This window comes from Hyperolius riggenbachi, chromosome 8 (assembly GCF_040937935.1).
Source record: "Hyperolius riggenbachi isolate aHypRig1 chromosome 8, aHypRig1.pri, whole genome shotgun sequence".
Classification (NCBI taxonomy): Eukaryota; Metazoa; Chordata; class Amphibia; order Anura; family Hyperoliidae; genus Hyperolius; species Hyperolius riggenbachi.
In genome coordinates this window covers 28,856,736-28,871,552 of record NC_090653.1, presented here as the reverse complement: position 1 = coordinate 28,871,552, position 14,817 = coordinate 28,856,736, and the positions used below count along the sequence as shown (strand labels likewise).

Sequence of the window (14,817 nt, the reverse complement as noted above, 5' to 3'; positions counted from 1 at the left end):
GAAAAAGGAATTTGTTTAGTAACAGTTGAGATAATAAAAGTCAGATAACAGCCCTCTCCACGACTTTGAAAGTCGCAGAGATTAATGGCTTTTTTGCATAGAGATAACAACTGGAGTTTCTTAACTCTTCCTGTACTGGAAACAATTAGACTGATGTATCTGATCTTAATGTTTTATTTCTTCGCTGTACTACACATACAAATCATAATATCATAATTTTTTTTTCGCTTCAGTGTCTCTTTAACTACATTAAATACTAAGATATAGGCATAAAATATATACCATTTTCTTCCATTACTTACGATGCAACTCAATTGAAAGTCTGTCTTTTGTGCCGACATTTCCAGATTGGACCATACGCCTCACTGTAGATGCATACTCCTAGAAATCACAATATCATCAAAGTGAATTATTATTAGTAGGTCTGCATACGTATTTAACATACAGCTAAACAGTTGCCATCAGCACTTTGTAGAGAGCATCAGACAATCCACATCACGACACTTCCTCCTCCACATGAGAAGTTCCGGCGGGGAAGCAAGAAGTAGCGAGGATGGAGTGCAGCATGGGGCACCACCCTAAGGACGTCCCACAGGTTAATGAACCCTCTTTGTCACGGACCCCATCTGAGACATGAACGGGTGTAGCTTTGCTTCTTGCAATACTGAGCTTAGTAGTGATAAGCTATTCATTTTCTATATTTTTTCGGGGAGTGGAGGAGAAACATGGGGGAGGTGCAAACAGGTGGCAGTCCACTGGGTTAAGTTCAGTGGTGATATAATGAGAGTTATCTAATAGAGCGTAGAGTAGCAAGGGAGGAAAAAGCACAGAGAGATCCGGGAGCCCAATCTGGTGCAATATCGTTAATGGATCAGGGTGTAGTCATAAAACAATTGAGATTATACTCACAAGGATGGATTGCAGTAAAGGCAACCACTCGTAATCGCAGGTAGGGAGAAACCGCCCCCACTCGGCCTTTGGTTCGTGGGTGGTCGCTACTCCAAAAAATGATTTGTCAGTCGAGAAACCTCGACTCAAACACCCCTAATACATAAGGGGTATCAACTATATTTAGAAGAAGTAGGAGGCGCCCGGGGTAAGTTTATGAGTACAGCTATATTGCTAGGAAAAATTCTATATAAAGTTCTATATGGTAGAATCCAATACTAGGAAGGTAAAGTAGTCCTACCTTATAGATGTTTAGCTGGGTATATACACAAGTATAGGTTCAAAGTTAAAAAGTATATTTTATTGGTGCAACTAGACAACGCGTTTCACGGCCACAGCCGCTTCCTCAGGTCATTAAAAGTGACTGATAGTGGGGAGATCCATGTATCCGGACGCTAAAACTGTGGGACCTCCCCACTATCAGGCACTTTTATTGACCTGAGGAAGCGGCTGTGGCCGTGAAACGCGTCGTCTAGTGCACCAATAGAATGGACTTCTTAACTTTGAACCTCGACGGACTCCAAGCAGCTGTCCGTGGAAAGCTGAGGGAACGGGCCAGTACCAGTTAACCTGCTGGGCGGTATGGACGAGCTCAGCTCGTCCATTACCGCCGGAGACTGCCGCTCAGGCCCTGCTGGGCCGATTCTCATCAAATAAAAAGGAGCACATGCAGCCGGCACTTTTCCAGCCGCGTGTGCTACCTGATCGCCGCCGCAGTGCAGCGATGCGCCGCGTGCAGCGGCGAAAGAGGGTCCCCCCAGCCGCCCGAGCCCAGCGCAGCCGGACCAAACAGTTCCGGCCAGCGCTAAGGGCTGGATCGGAGGCGGCTGACGTCCATGACTTCACTCTGATCGTCGCCATGGCGACGAGGAAAGCAAAACAAGAAGGGCCGCTCATCGCGGCCCTTCTTGTTACTTCTGATCGCCGGAGGCGATCAGAAGTATGCATTAGGAGCGCCCTCTAGTGGGCTTTCATGCAGCCAACTTTCAGTTGGCTGCATGCAATAGTTTTTTTTTAATTTAAAAAAAAACGTCTGGTCGCCAGCCTGGCGATCTTAATAGAACGCCAGGCTGGTTAAACACATTTTCTATGTGTGCCTAATTGAATAAACATTTTTCCCCAAATGATTGTTTTGTTCCTACAGAGAGGCAAGGCGTATTACCTCTCACTATTCATTTTAGATATGGTTATCAGTTTATACTGTACTTAGGGTGCCTCTATACCAATGGTTGAGGGGTTTGAGCAGAGGTGGATTAAAGCGGAATATAACCTAGCATTTCTTCTTTACGCTAAAAAATTATTTACAGCATATTACATACAACCATCGCTTTTTTTTTTTTAGAACAGCATTCAAAGGGTTACACACAGGACTTGAAAGTTCAGTGCAGAGAAATGTGGAGGCATCCGAAAGTGGAGAGGATATCTTGTGTTTACGTAATTGTATCACGTGAGGAATGTGACACATTCTCTGACTGTGCAGAAGCTCCTGGACACAGAGAGACACTGAAAGCATTTCTGCCTTCAATACATAGTGAATAAAAACAGTTAAAGTTAACGGTAAAAATGCAAAGGCAGCTCTTAAAGCAAAAAAACTGTACTTTTAGGAACTTGTAATTTCTAAATGAATACTAATACTTATGCACTAATGCAAATATGATAACCGTATGGCATATAAAACGTAGGTAAACATGTTTTTATTGATTATTATGTCAGGATTTTATACCGCTTTAATATGTAATAGAGCCCTATGCAGGGCAGGTTCTAGACTGCTTGCTGCCTGATGTAAACTTGTGCGGATGTGCCCCCTCCACCGGATTTGGAATGATCGCACAGCACCCAAAAATGTTCACCCTCAATATAGGTAGGTAGCCAGGTATAGGTGCAACCTGTATAGTGTAGCTAGCTATAGTTGCCCCCAGTATAGGTAGTATAGTTGCCCCCAGTATAGGTAGTATAGTTGCCCCCAGTAAAAGTAGATAGTATAGTTGCCCCAGCAGAGGTAGCTTAGTTGCCCACAGTATAGTCGCTCCTGTATAGGTAGCTTAGTTGCCCCAATATAGATAGGTAGTATAGTTGACCCTGGATAGGTAGTATATTTGCCCCCAGTAATGGTAGTATAGTTGCCCCTGTATAAGTAGCTTAGTTGCCTCAGTATAGATAGCTAGTATAGTTGCCCCCAAGTAGGTAGCCAGCCTGCTCCCCCCTCCTTCCCCAGCCACGGCTAGATTGTTTACCTTATTTAAACCTGCGGCAGCCGACTCCTGCAGCAGGACAGACTCGCCGGGTCCCTCTCGGCTCGCTAAAAGACCTCAGATCATGTGACCCGCAGAGCTGCTGTGAAGAGAGGACAGCATATACTGGCAGTGGGAGCCGCCCCTGTCCTCTCTCTTTAGCGGCCTTGCGGGTCACGCGATCTGAGTTCTTCAAGCAGGCAGGCGAGCCGAGGGGGACCCGGTGAGTTTGTCCTGTTGCAGGAGCCGGCTGGTTTAAATAAGGTAAACAATCTAGTGGCGGCCGGGAAGGGAGGGGTGGGCGGGATGCCTCCCTGATGCATGACACCGCCTGAGGAAGTGGCATCACCCGGCGTCATGGGCGGGACAATGCTGGCTCTAGGCAAGGTAAAAGGTAGTAGCTTTGGCACCCCCTTTGTGGTCTTTTCGGTAAGCTGAAGTGGAGAGAGGTCAGAGAAGGTGGCTGGTGGGCCCCTTGCCTACCACTAGGCCCCAGGCACCTGCCTAGGGTGCCTGATAAATGATTCCGTCCTGGGTCTAAGACACTAACTCATGTGCAGTAAAGAGCCGCCTGTCTTCGGAAGCGATCCAGGACACGAGCGTTCCCGAAGACGGAGTAACTTCCCTGGTGGCATCGATGGAATGAGAGGACGGCGAGGGGACTGTGAGTCTCTATGGGATCCAGAGCCTTCCCACTACAGGTTCGTTTTAAAATAAACAAGTGCTTTCCTTTAAAGAGAGTGAGACCGTGTACTGAAAAAAATATCTCCTAGGGGGTACTTACCGCAGGAGGGGGAAGCCCCAGGGTCCCAATGAGGCTTCCTCACCCCTGTAGCTGCAGGCAGTCCAGCGCTGGCCCCCCCAAAGTCTCCCGCAATCCTCACTTGACAAGCCTGACAAAGGGTGCTATATTTACCTTCCCTGGCTCCAGGGGGGGCGCTGTTGCAGCTCTCCACACGGAGATAGGTGGAAATAGCCGATCTCTGTCGGGTCCTCTCTACTATGCAAGTGCAGGAGACTTGCGCCTGCGCAGTAGAGCGGGCCAACAGCGACCGGCTATTTCCGCCTATCTCCGAGCGGAGAGCCGATACTGCACCTGCGCTGGAGCCGGGAAGGTAAATATTTACACCCTCACTGTTTGGAGGGGCACAGCGAGACCGCCGTGGGACACAGGAGGACAGGGGAAGCCTCGATAGCATTTGGAGGCTTCCCCCATCTGAGGTGAGAACCTGTAACTTTTTTTAGTTTCAGGTTTTCTTTAATAAATAGCACAATGTTTTGCTTCTTAGTGTCCTTATACCTGGGGAAGCCTCAAAACAAACTGGCTTTCCAATTCATGCGGCGCATCCTCTTTATTGCGCGATGTCTTCTGTTCTGTAGGCAGAAAAATACAGAAGCTTACAGGCATATTTTTAAAATAAATGGGTGAAACACACAAAATGGTTTAAAAAAAAAAAAAAAGATACCACTGTAGAGGGAAGCACCTGGGTCCTCCACTGCAGGGACCCTCTCCATCTTCACAGCCGGGTTCCCCTTCGCAGGCACCAAGTACGGCCCGCACCAGCACAGTAGTCACTCATGCAGAGAGAAAAGAGCGCCTTCAAGCTACTATGCAGGCCTTACTTTGTTACTGCACAGCGTGGCTGTGCTAATACATGGAGGGGAGCGCGGCCGGGAGCAGTATTCAACATTGATGTTGAAATACGCAAAAATCAGCACCCTTGTGCTCTATAAATGCACTACACAGTGTTCTACAAAGCTGTTCCTAATAGGGATGGTCAATGAGATGCAAAATAATGTTGGATTTGATTGACTTAGGGTACGTACAGACATACGATAACGATCGTTCGTTCTGAACGACGAACGATGTTAAAGGAGGTATCGGCCGATGATCGTTTGAAGAAAAGCTACTTTGAACATCGTTCGTGTACGAACGATCTTGGAACGAGCGTTGCGTGCGCAACATGATGTATAAACTGATTTCAAACACAAGTGTCAAAAAGAACTGTTTGAGCATGTGCAAAGCTTTGAGAACGAACGATCAACGACCGATCGTTGTACAGACCTTACTTTTTGAACGATGGTCGTTGGAAAAGATCTGGCAGAATGGATCGTTCTTTACCAACGACATATCTCGTTGGTCGGTCGTTTTAATGATCGTTCGTGCACTTTTTACGAACGATCGTCGGGCAATGCAGTCGGTAACGATCGTTTTAAACGACTATAGTCGCATGTCTGTACGCACCCTTAGTTTCACGCTGCACATGTTTGCATACAAATTTGCATAATCCTGCATCAACTCAAAGTTATTTGCATCTCTTTGACCATCCCTAGTACTGACAATCCCCCAAGAAGCTCAAAGTTTTGCTATCGATATAGGATGTATAAGTATATAGGCATGGATGCTGCCTGAAAATACACCAATCAAATCCCTCCAAGGTGGAATTCAAATGATCCATTTTCAGGCTGCATAAACTCCGCCTACAGAAGTGACATAATTCAGCATCAACTCAGATTTGCACCTCATTAACCCTCTCTAGATGTAAATTAACAGGCATTGTCAATACTATTAGGGCCTGTTTCCACTACACGCAGATTGGATGCAGAAAAACTGACTCCATTGAATGCCTATGGGAAAATCTGCATCAGGAAAATCGCGTTTAGTGGAAACAGGTCCATAGGCATTCGTTGGAGTCGGTTTTTCTGCATCCAATCTGCGTGTAGTGGAAACAGGCCCTGAGTGTTTTGTGTTTGCAGTTTCCACATCCATGTGCTGTACATATCTTTATAGAATGTCAAGTTAATCTGCAATAAAGAAAGCTTCCCCTGGGGTGGTACTTATATTGGGAGGGGAAGCCCTGGATCCTAATGAGACCCCCCCCATCCTCTTCAGCCTTGGAGATCCAGTGCCGGCAGCCCTCGAATAGAAGACATGTCACTATCTACCTTTTCTGCTCCTGTGCAGACGCAATAGCGGCTTTCCGATGGGCTCCGGCGGAAGTAGCCGAGCCTGATTAGGTGTGCTTTACTGCGCGGGCAGCAGACTCGTCCCTATGCAGTAGACCGAACCCAATTCAGCTATTTCCATCGGAGCCCATCGGAAAGGTCCGGTTCACATTAGCGTTCTTAGCCAAAAGGATCCGGTGAGCAGAGCTGGTCTCCGCTTCACCGGATCTGGATGGCTCAGTCTGTGGCCCGGTTCACATAATGAAAACGGATCTGATCAATCATTGATCGGATCAGTTTTCGCTCAGTAAATACATCCCTAATCTTCTGTAGTAGCCGGCGGTAGAGGCTTCCTCTTCCTCCGCTGTGACTACACAGCGCATCATGTGACTAGTCACAGAAGAAGACGGAAGCCTCTACCGCTGGCTACTACTGAAAATTAGGTACGTATAAACCCTTCCTAGCCCACCCGCCCGGCTGCTGCACCCTTCCCCACCCTCCCGTCGCTAGATTCACATCGGCACATGCCCCCATCCCCAGTGGAATGGTCTGTTTCTTCACTAGTGTTTCCCATTGCTCCAATGCTGCAGTATTTTTTGTCCAAATCCGTTCCGCTGGGCAACGTATCCGTACCAACAGATGCATGTGAATGGATCCATAGGTTAACATTGGATCCTTTCACATCCGTTCCGTTTGTACAGTATACGTTCCGGTTCCGATTCGCAAAAAAAACCAAAACGCTAATGTGAACCGGGCTACAGCGCCTGTGCAGGAGCACAGAAGGTAAATATTGCAGCTGCTTCTGTACAAGCGCCACAGATGACAAGTTTTCGGGGGCTGCCAGCACTGGGTCCCGAGACTTAGGACAACAGGGGACGCCTCATTAGGATCCAGAGGCTTCACCCTCCCAAGGGCTCTTTTTTTTTTTTTTTTTTTCCCCAGTATTCCTTTCAAGACAAAAAATAAATAAATAAAATCATATATATATATATATATATATATATATATATATATATATATATATATATATATATATATATATATATATATATATATATATATATATATATATATATATATATAAGGAATTTCAAACCAGAGTAGTTTGTAATATTTGCATAGCTTAGGTCTCACTCTCACCAGCGCTCTCCAGTACGGGTCTGCATCGCATGCGTTTGATAAATGTGTCGGACATTATGTAGTAAGCATTGCTTGTGCTTTGCAGTCCGTTCCCTAAATGTGCTGCTGTATGAATCTCTGCCCAATCCTGCATGCCGACTCATTCAGTGCAATGAATGGAGACTGCAAGTGGTATGAATGCATGACCACCTGCCAATGATGCTGTTCAAGAGCCCCGTAAAACCTATCCATCCAGCTCACTATGCTCCAGGGGTGGAGACATCAGCTTTGCTCCAGCATGGTGAACATGCCAGGAAAGGAACGAGGTATAGCGTATTTGGGAGATTCTTTTTCAACAAATGAGAAAGAAACATATCCTTAACCCAATAGCAGCCTCAATAGAGTGTTATCTTGTTTGAGATAAGTGGAGTGCTTTTGACCTCAGCCAGCAGAACTCGTGCTGTAAATTCTTGGAATGATTTGATCTCTCTTTACTAGCAGAAAAAAATAGAAACTGAAAGCATAAGTTCTCCGTTATTGTCTCAAACTGCCCCCTATTGACAAGTGGCCATGAATGCACATTACAGCAGTACTAATTAGAAGCAGGGAAATGTAACAAGAAATAAAATGTGCTAAAATAAAATTGGCCTAAAGCACTAGCAAGCCTTCAAATAAATTGGCTGCTAAAGGGTTAATAAGGTAATCGGTCACACCCAAATTGAACAATTGTTTTTGTTAGGACAATAAAGTTCAATAAAAACCACAGAGAATTTGTTTCAGTCCCAAAAAACTGTTTTAACATCATAATACAAAAACTATCAGAAAATTGTGTTCATCAATGTATGTTCATGAAGATAACACGTATTGTAATCTTATACCATTTAGCACGTTAGGCTTACATAAATATCCCATGCAATACAAAGATGGCTTGAAGGAATTTAAGTGAATACTATTTAAATTGGCGTGGCTGAATAGAGTACTGGTTAAGGGCTCTGCCTTTGACATGGGAGACCAGGGTTCGAATCCTGGCTAGGTCAAGTACCTATTCAGTAGGGAGTTCAAGGCAAGACTCCCTAACACTGCAGGGTGGCCTCCTGAGCGCGTCCCAGTGGCTGCAGCTCTTGAGCGCTTTGAGTCCGACAGGAGAAAAGCGCTATATAAATGTTCGGATTATTATTATTATTATTATTATTATTATTATTATTATTATTATTATTATAAATTACCTAATTTGCTAAATGATTGATGTACCAGCATAAAAAGTTTACAATATGTGTTCGTGAAGACCTATTAATGATTAAATATTACTAAAACTTTTTGAATATTTCTGTAATAAAAGTTAAACATTTTTTGGGGGGGCTGGAACAAATTCTCTGTGGTTTCCATTGAACTTAATTATCCTTCTAACAAAGGAAGGGAACAGGAGCAGCCAGTGGTCCTAGTCAAGTAAAAGTCAAAGTTCACGTCAAGATTTGGGGGGTTGGTAGAGGATGCAGTTTAGGGTGTTCAGGCCCTAGAACAAGCAATCGAGAGAACCTAAGACTTGTCTGACGTTTTTGTATCTGCATTTCTTATGCTAGGTCTACTCATGTAAAAAAAGGTCTTTAAGAATGTAAATGCATTACTTGTTGACGTCATTTAGGGTCCCGCGTTGATTTGTCTTATTTCTGTAAAAAATAGTAAATGAAGTTAATAATGTATAATGTTATATATCAATGCTTATCACATTTACTAAGGAATGGTTTGTTCTTGCAAAACAACGTAGAAGGTTATGCACGTTTATCATTTAAGCAGTGGCGTAGCTAAGGAGCTGTGGGCCCCGATGCAAGTTTTACAATGGGGCCCCCCATGCACTCTATACATAGCAATTGAAACGGCGCACTAAAAGCTGCCAATGGCAACTACAATGTCAGAGGTGCAAGAAGGGGATGGGGAATAGTTTGTTAATGATTACCACTATTCAAAGTATATATATAAATGATTATTATGAGCACAGGACCAATATAGAGCTAATACTGTAGTTGAGGGAGGGCCATTCGGGGCCCCTCTGGCCCAAGGGCCCCGATGCGGTCGCTACCGCTGCACCCCCTATTGCTACGCCCCTGCATTTAAAGAGACACTGAAGCGAGACTAAATCTCGCTTCAGGTCTTATATATAGCAGGGGCACGTGTGCCCCTGCTAAAACGCCGCTATCCCGCGGCTTAACGGCGGTCCCTTCACCCCCAACCCACCCCCCGCAAACCTGGGTCGGAAAAAGGTCACTGGAGCTGATCTTCCTGGTTGGGGCAGGGCTAACGGCTGCAGCCCTGCCTCCAGTCGCGTCTATCAGACGCGCATCGCCGCCTCTCCCCCGCCCCTTTCAGTGAAGGAAGACTGAGAGGGGCGGGGGAGAGGCGGAGGTACGCGTCTGACAGACGCGCATGGGGCAGGGCTGCGGCGGTTAGCCCTGCCCCAACCAGGAAGCGCTCCCCCGCTGCTCGGAGGGGGTTTGGGGGGACAGGGACCCCCGTTAAGCCGCGCTATAGCGGCGTTTTAGCAGGGGCACACATGCCCCTGCTAGCTATGAGGTCTGAAGCGAGATCTATTCTCGCTTCAGACTCTCTTTAAGTAAAACTCTGCTATACCGCTTTGCGGTGTAAAGCAAGTAACTGTAAAATAGATCGTTACTTCTAAAAAGGACCCAGCATAGGTTTCCCTTTTACAAATTCATCTTATGCAAACTAATGAATTCAAGTGCATAACATTATCTGACCCAAACTAAAATCCAGCAAATATGCAGTTTGTCAGTAATAATCCTGAACATAATCTTAGCTAAAGTAAAAAAGACAGAGACTGCCATGCCAGGCTCTGTTTTATGATACAGGAGGTGGGGTGCAGGGGTTTCAGGATCTCAGGGTGAAATACCTAAAGGGGCACTACAGCGAAAAACTGTAAAATTTAAAATATGTGCAAACATATACAAATAAAAAGTTCATTTTTTTCCAGAGTAAAATGAGCCATAAATTACTTTTCTCCTATGTTGCTGTCACTTACAGTAGGTAGTAGAAATCTGACAGAAGTGACAGGATTTGGACTAGTCCATGTCTTCATAGGGGATTCTCAGCAAGGCTTTTATTCTTTATAAAGATATTCCTGAAAAAAGGAATTAAACAATGATGCTGGCCAGCTTCCCTGCTCCCTACACAGCTTGGCAGTTGGACAGAGCAACTGCCATTCACTAAGTGCTTTTGAAAATAAATATATCCCTGAGAATCCCCTATAAAGAGATGGACTAGTCCAAATCCTGTCACTTCTGTCAGATTTCTACTACCTACTGTAAGTGACAGCAACATAGGAGAAAAGTAATGCATGGCTCATTTTACTCTGGAAAAAAAAATACTTCTTATTTGTATATGTTTGCACATATTTTAAATTTTCCAGTTTTTCGCTGTAGTGCCCCTTTAACCGATCAGTCGTAAATCCTTCAGGTAGCTGATCACTACACCACGTTCAGAATTGCGGCCATGGCAGTTTTTATTTCTTCTCCTAACTTCTGTCGAGGCTCTGGCAACCCCAGACTGCATTGCTGTGGCTCTCCCCCAGCTCGGCACTCACAGCCTAATTGGTGGATGCCGAGCTGCAGAAGAGCTTAGGCCGAATTTCAGAAACATGGCCATGACTGTGTCCCTGAGGAGGGGGTGGAGCGTCACCTGTGTCCCAAGTATGTCAGATCAGGTAAGCGTGTCCCAAGTACGTCAGTATCAGGTATTTAACACTGAAAACTCCACAATTCTGTAGTATAAACGGAGAACAGAATGGGAGAAATATGGAGTAGTCTACTTTAGGGGACCCAGGAGCAGTATTTTCCCCAGGCTCTTTTAGCCGGCTGCTCCACCTGGCTAGTTTTGGTGAGCACCCGGCTGCCATCAGCTCACCTCCTACTATACTGTAAGCAGAGTTGTGCACAGAAGCACCGGCCCTGCATTCTCTCATCTTGCCCCACCCGGCTACTTTTTCATGCCACCCGGCTGGAAAAAAAAATTCTGGGGAGAACACTGAGGAGGAAACCTTTTAAAGAGAACCCGAGGTGGGTTTGAAGAATATTATCTGCATACAGAGGCTGGATCTGCCTATACAGCCCAGCCTCTGTTGCTATCCCAAACCCCCCTAAGGTCCCCCTGCACTCTGCAATCCCTCATAAATCACAGCCATGCTGCTGACAAACAGCTTGTCAGAGCTGGCTGTGTTTATCTCTGTAGTGTCAGTCTGCTGCTCTCCCCGCCTCCTGCAGAACTCCAGTCCCCGCCTGCATCCCTTCCCTCCCTGCTGATTGGAGGGAAGGGACGGGGGCAGGGACCAGGGCTATGCAGGAGGCGGGGGAGCAGCTGAGACTGACACTACAGATGTAAACAGAGCCTCACAGCACAGCTGTGATTTATGAGGGATTGCAGAGTGCAGGGGGACCTTAGTGGGGTTTGGGATAGCAACAGAGGCTGGGCTGTATAGGCAGATCCAGCCTCTGTATGCAGATAACATTCTTTAAACACACCTCGGGTTCTCTTTAAAGAGCAGTTCTCGAATCACATCACCCCTCTACAGCCCAAAGGGTTGTGAGTGGCTGAATAGTGTGGGGGTATTTTACAATAACCTATCTGAAGCATAGCAGTTCAAGACGGTGCTGTCCATCCAACAACATTAGCGTATTTTCCTTATGAGGTTTCCTGCCGGGTCCCCTAAATTAGACGAGCACCACAGACGCTGCCTGTTTACTGCTACTAATAAGATTATAAACACTGATGACGAAGAAGAGCCCCATATGTACACACGACAGTGTACTAGACATAGCACACAGGAGCGCTGCACATGCACAAATGCAATACATATACATACACATACAGTCAGTAGAGAATGCCCACACATATACAGATGATAAAGAAAGCCCATACAAGCTGTATATATATCGACAGAATGGTGGAGACACAAACACACAGTCAGTGAGGGAGAGCAGCACTGTACACACAGGTGGTGGAATACAGCCATACACATACATGAGGGGTGGATCCCCACACACAGCCTGCAGTGTACAGGCAGTGGGGAGAGCAGCACACTGTACACACAGGTGGTGGAATACAGCCATACACATACATGAGGGGTGGATCCTTGCATACAGCCAGCAGTGTACTGACAGTGAGTGGGGAGAGCAGCACAGACACACTGTACACACAGGTGGTGTAATACAGCCATACACATACATGAGGGGTAGATCCCCACATACAGCCATCAGCGTACAGACAGGCAGTGGGGAGAGCAGCGCACTGTACACACAGGTGGTGGAATACAGCCATACACATACATGAGTGGTAGATCCCCACACACAGCCTGCAGTGTACAGGCAGTGGGGAGAGCAGCACATTGTACACACAGGTGGTGGAATACAGCCATACACATACATGAGGGGTGGATCCTTGCATACAGCCAGCAGTGTACTGACAGTGAGTGGGGAGAGCAGCACAGACACACTGTACACACAGGTGGTGTAATACAGCCATACACATACATGAGGGGTGGATCCCCACATACAGCCAGCAGCGTACAGACAGGCAGTGGGGAGAGCAGCACACTGTACATACAGGTGGTGGAATACAGTTATACACATACATGAGTGGTGGATCCCCGCATACAGTCAGCATTATACAGACAGTGGGGAGAGCAGCACACTGTACATATAGGTGGTGGAATGCAGTTATACACAGTTATACACATACATGAGTGGTGGATCCCCGCATACAGTCAGCATTATACAGACAGTGGGGAGAGCAGCACACTGTACATATAGGTGGTGGAATGCAGTTATACACATACATGAGTGGTGGATCCCCACACACAGCCAGCAGTGCACAAACAGTGGCATACCTCCTAACTTTTTGAGATGAGAAAGAGGGACACTTAATCCACAACCCTAATAACGCCCCATCACACTATTAGTCACGCATAGCGTAAAGAAAAATATGTTGTTTTCTCATTCAACCCACACTGGTTCTTTCTATCCTGGTTTATTTTCCTTCCCACTAACATTTCAAAAATTTGTAATATATCAATTAAAAAGAATGGGAATGAAGTTTAGAGTCAACCAAACACATATTTTAGTAGAGAAATATATATATTTACATAGAAAGAAGGACAAAGTCCTGAAAGAGGGACAAATGAGGAGGAAAAAGGAACAGGCTCCCAAAGAGGGACAGTTGGGAGCTATGCAATGGGGAGAGCAGCACAAGCACACAGTATATGCAGACAGTATATACACACACTGTAGGAGCTGTATACACACAGGGCAGTCACTGGGCAGCTCCGCATACACACCGGACTCACAGACGGTACTGGAGGAAGGGGCAGTTGTCGCCTGATCACAGCAGCCTCGCTGGGTACACGGTCCAGTACCGCAGCTCCTTGAAACGCATAAACACAGAGGAAACGGCGCGCAAGGATGACGTCAGGCAACCAGAGCTGGATAGGGCGCGCAGAGATGACGTCAGTCGCTCGGCAACAAGCCGTACTGCCGTCGTCGCAGACGAGCTTACGTCATACGCGGGAGGCAGAGCAGGCAGAGGGTGGTTGGGAGCGGGAGATGGTGCTGCTGTGATGAGGGGGGTTCTCATGGCGGTGGGGGGATATAAGCAGCCTGCGTTATCAGCCAGGCAGGGCTCAGTCCAGCCTCAGTGACGGGCAATGCGAGGGGCTGCGGCTGTACCGTGTCATTATCACACGTCACAGGGGAGAGATGTGCTCCTGCCGCAGCATGGGAACTGTTATAGCGTCACTGTTAGACTGTCAGTGGTACAGGGCAGCTGTCCCTGGTGTGAGCTAGCACATAATATACACAATAGAGGACGCTCTGAGCAGTGTAAATATTAGTAGTATATGTGATGTATGGAGGACTACGACCTAAAAATGCAAGCAGAGGGACAGCCAACGTTAAAATTCATAAGAGCCCCTTCTGCTAGATTAAGCTCTTGTAACAAGCCACTAATGATGTTACAGATACCAATCCAACATGCCACACCAATACATTTATTTAGTATGTATATAATGTCGACATCTTCCACAGCGCCTTACAGAGTACATGGGGATGTCGCTGAGTGTCTTCAGAGGAGCTCACTATCTAATACTACTATAGTCTAATGTCCTACCATATTATTATTATGTATTTATATAGCACTGATCTCTTCTGCAGCACTTTACAGAGTACATAGTCATGTCACTGACTGTCCTCAGAGGAGCTCACAATCTAATCCTACCATAGTCACAGCCTAATGTCCTACCACATTATTATTATGTATTTATATAGCACTGATCTCTTCTGCAGCACTTTACAGAGTACATAGTCATGTCACTGGCTGCCCTCAGAGAAGCTCACAATTTAATCCTTCCATAGACCTAGTGTAATGTCCTACCATATTATTATTATGTATTTACATAACAGTGACATCTTCTGCCTCACGTTACAGAGTACATACTCATGTTACTGACTGCTCTCAGAGGGGCTCACAATCTAATCCTACTATAGTCATAGTCTAATATCCTACCATATGATTG

The 14,817-nt window shown here is 46.0% G+C and overlaps 1 protein-coding gene across 4 annotated transcripts in view; it reads right to left on the bottom strand.

The window, feature by feature from the left end:
* The window catches only part of TAF7 (TATA-box binding protein associated factor 7), a 37,783-nt gene extending 24,057 nt beyond the window's left edge, over positions 1-13,726 (bottom strand). The window contains exons 1-4 of one of the 4 annotated variants that reach the window (XM_068250145.1): positions 13,553-13,726; positions 8,870-8,911; positions 4,480-4,553; positions 303-381 (exon numbers count right to left, since the gene is read on the bottom strand). In XM_068250145.1, the coding sequence (XP_068106246.1) occupies positions 303-381; positions 4,480-4,553; positions 8,870-8,882 (166 nt within the window). In that variant the 5' untranslated portion in view covers positions 8,883-8,911; positions 13,553-13,726. The other 3 variants (XM_068250142.1, XM_068250144.1, XM_068250146.1) reach the window with 3 other exon arrangements.
* Between the last annotated feature and the right edge of the window lie 1,091 nt (positions 13,727-14,817).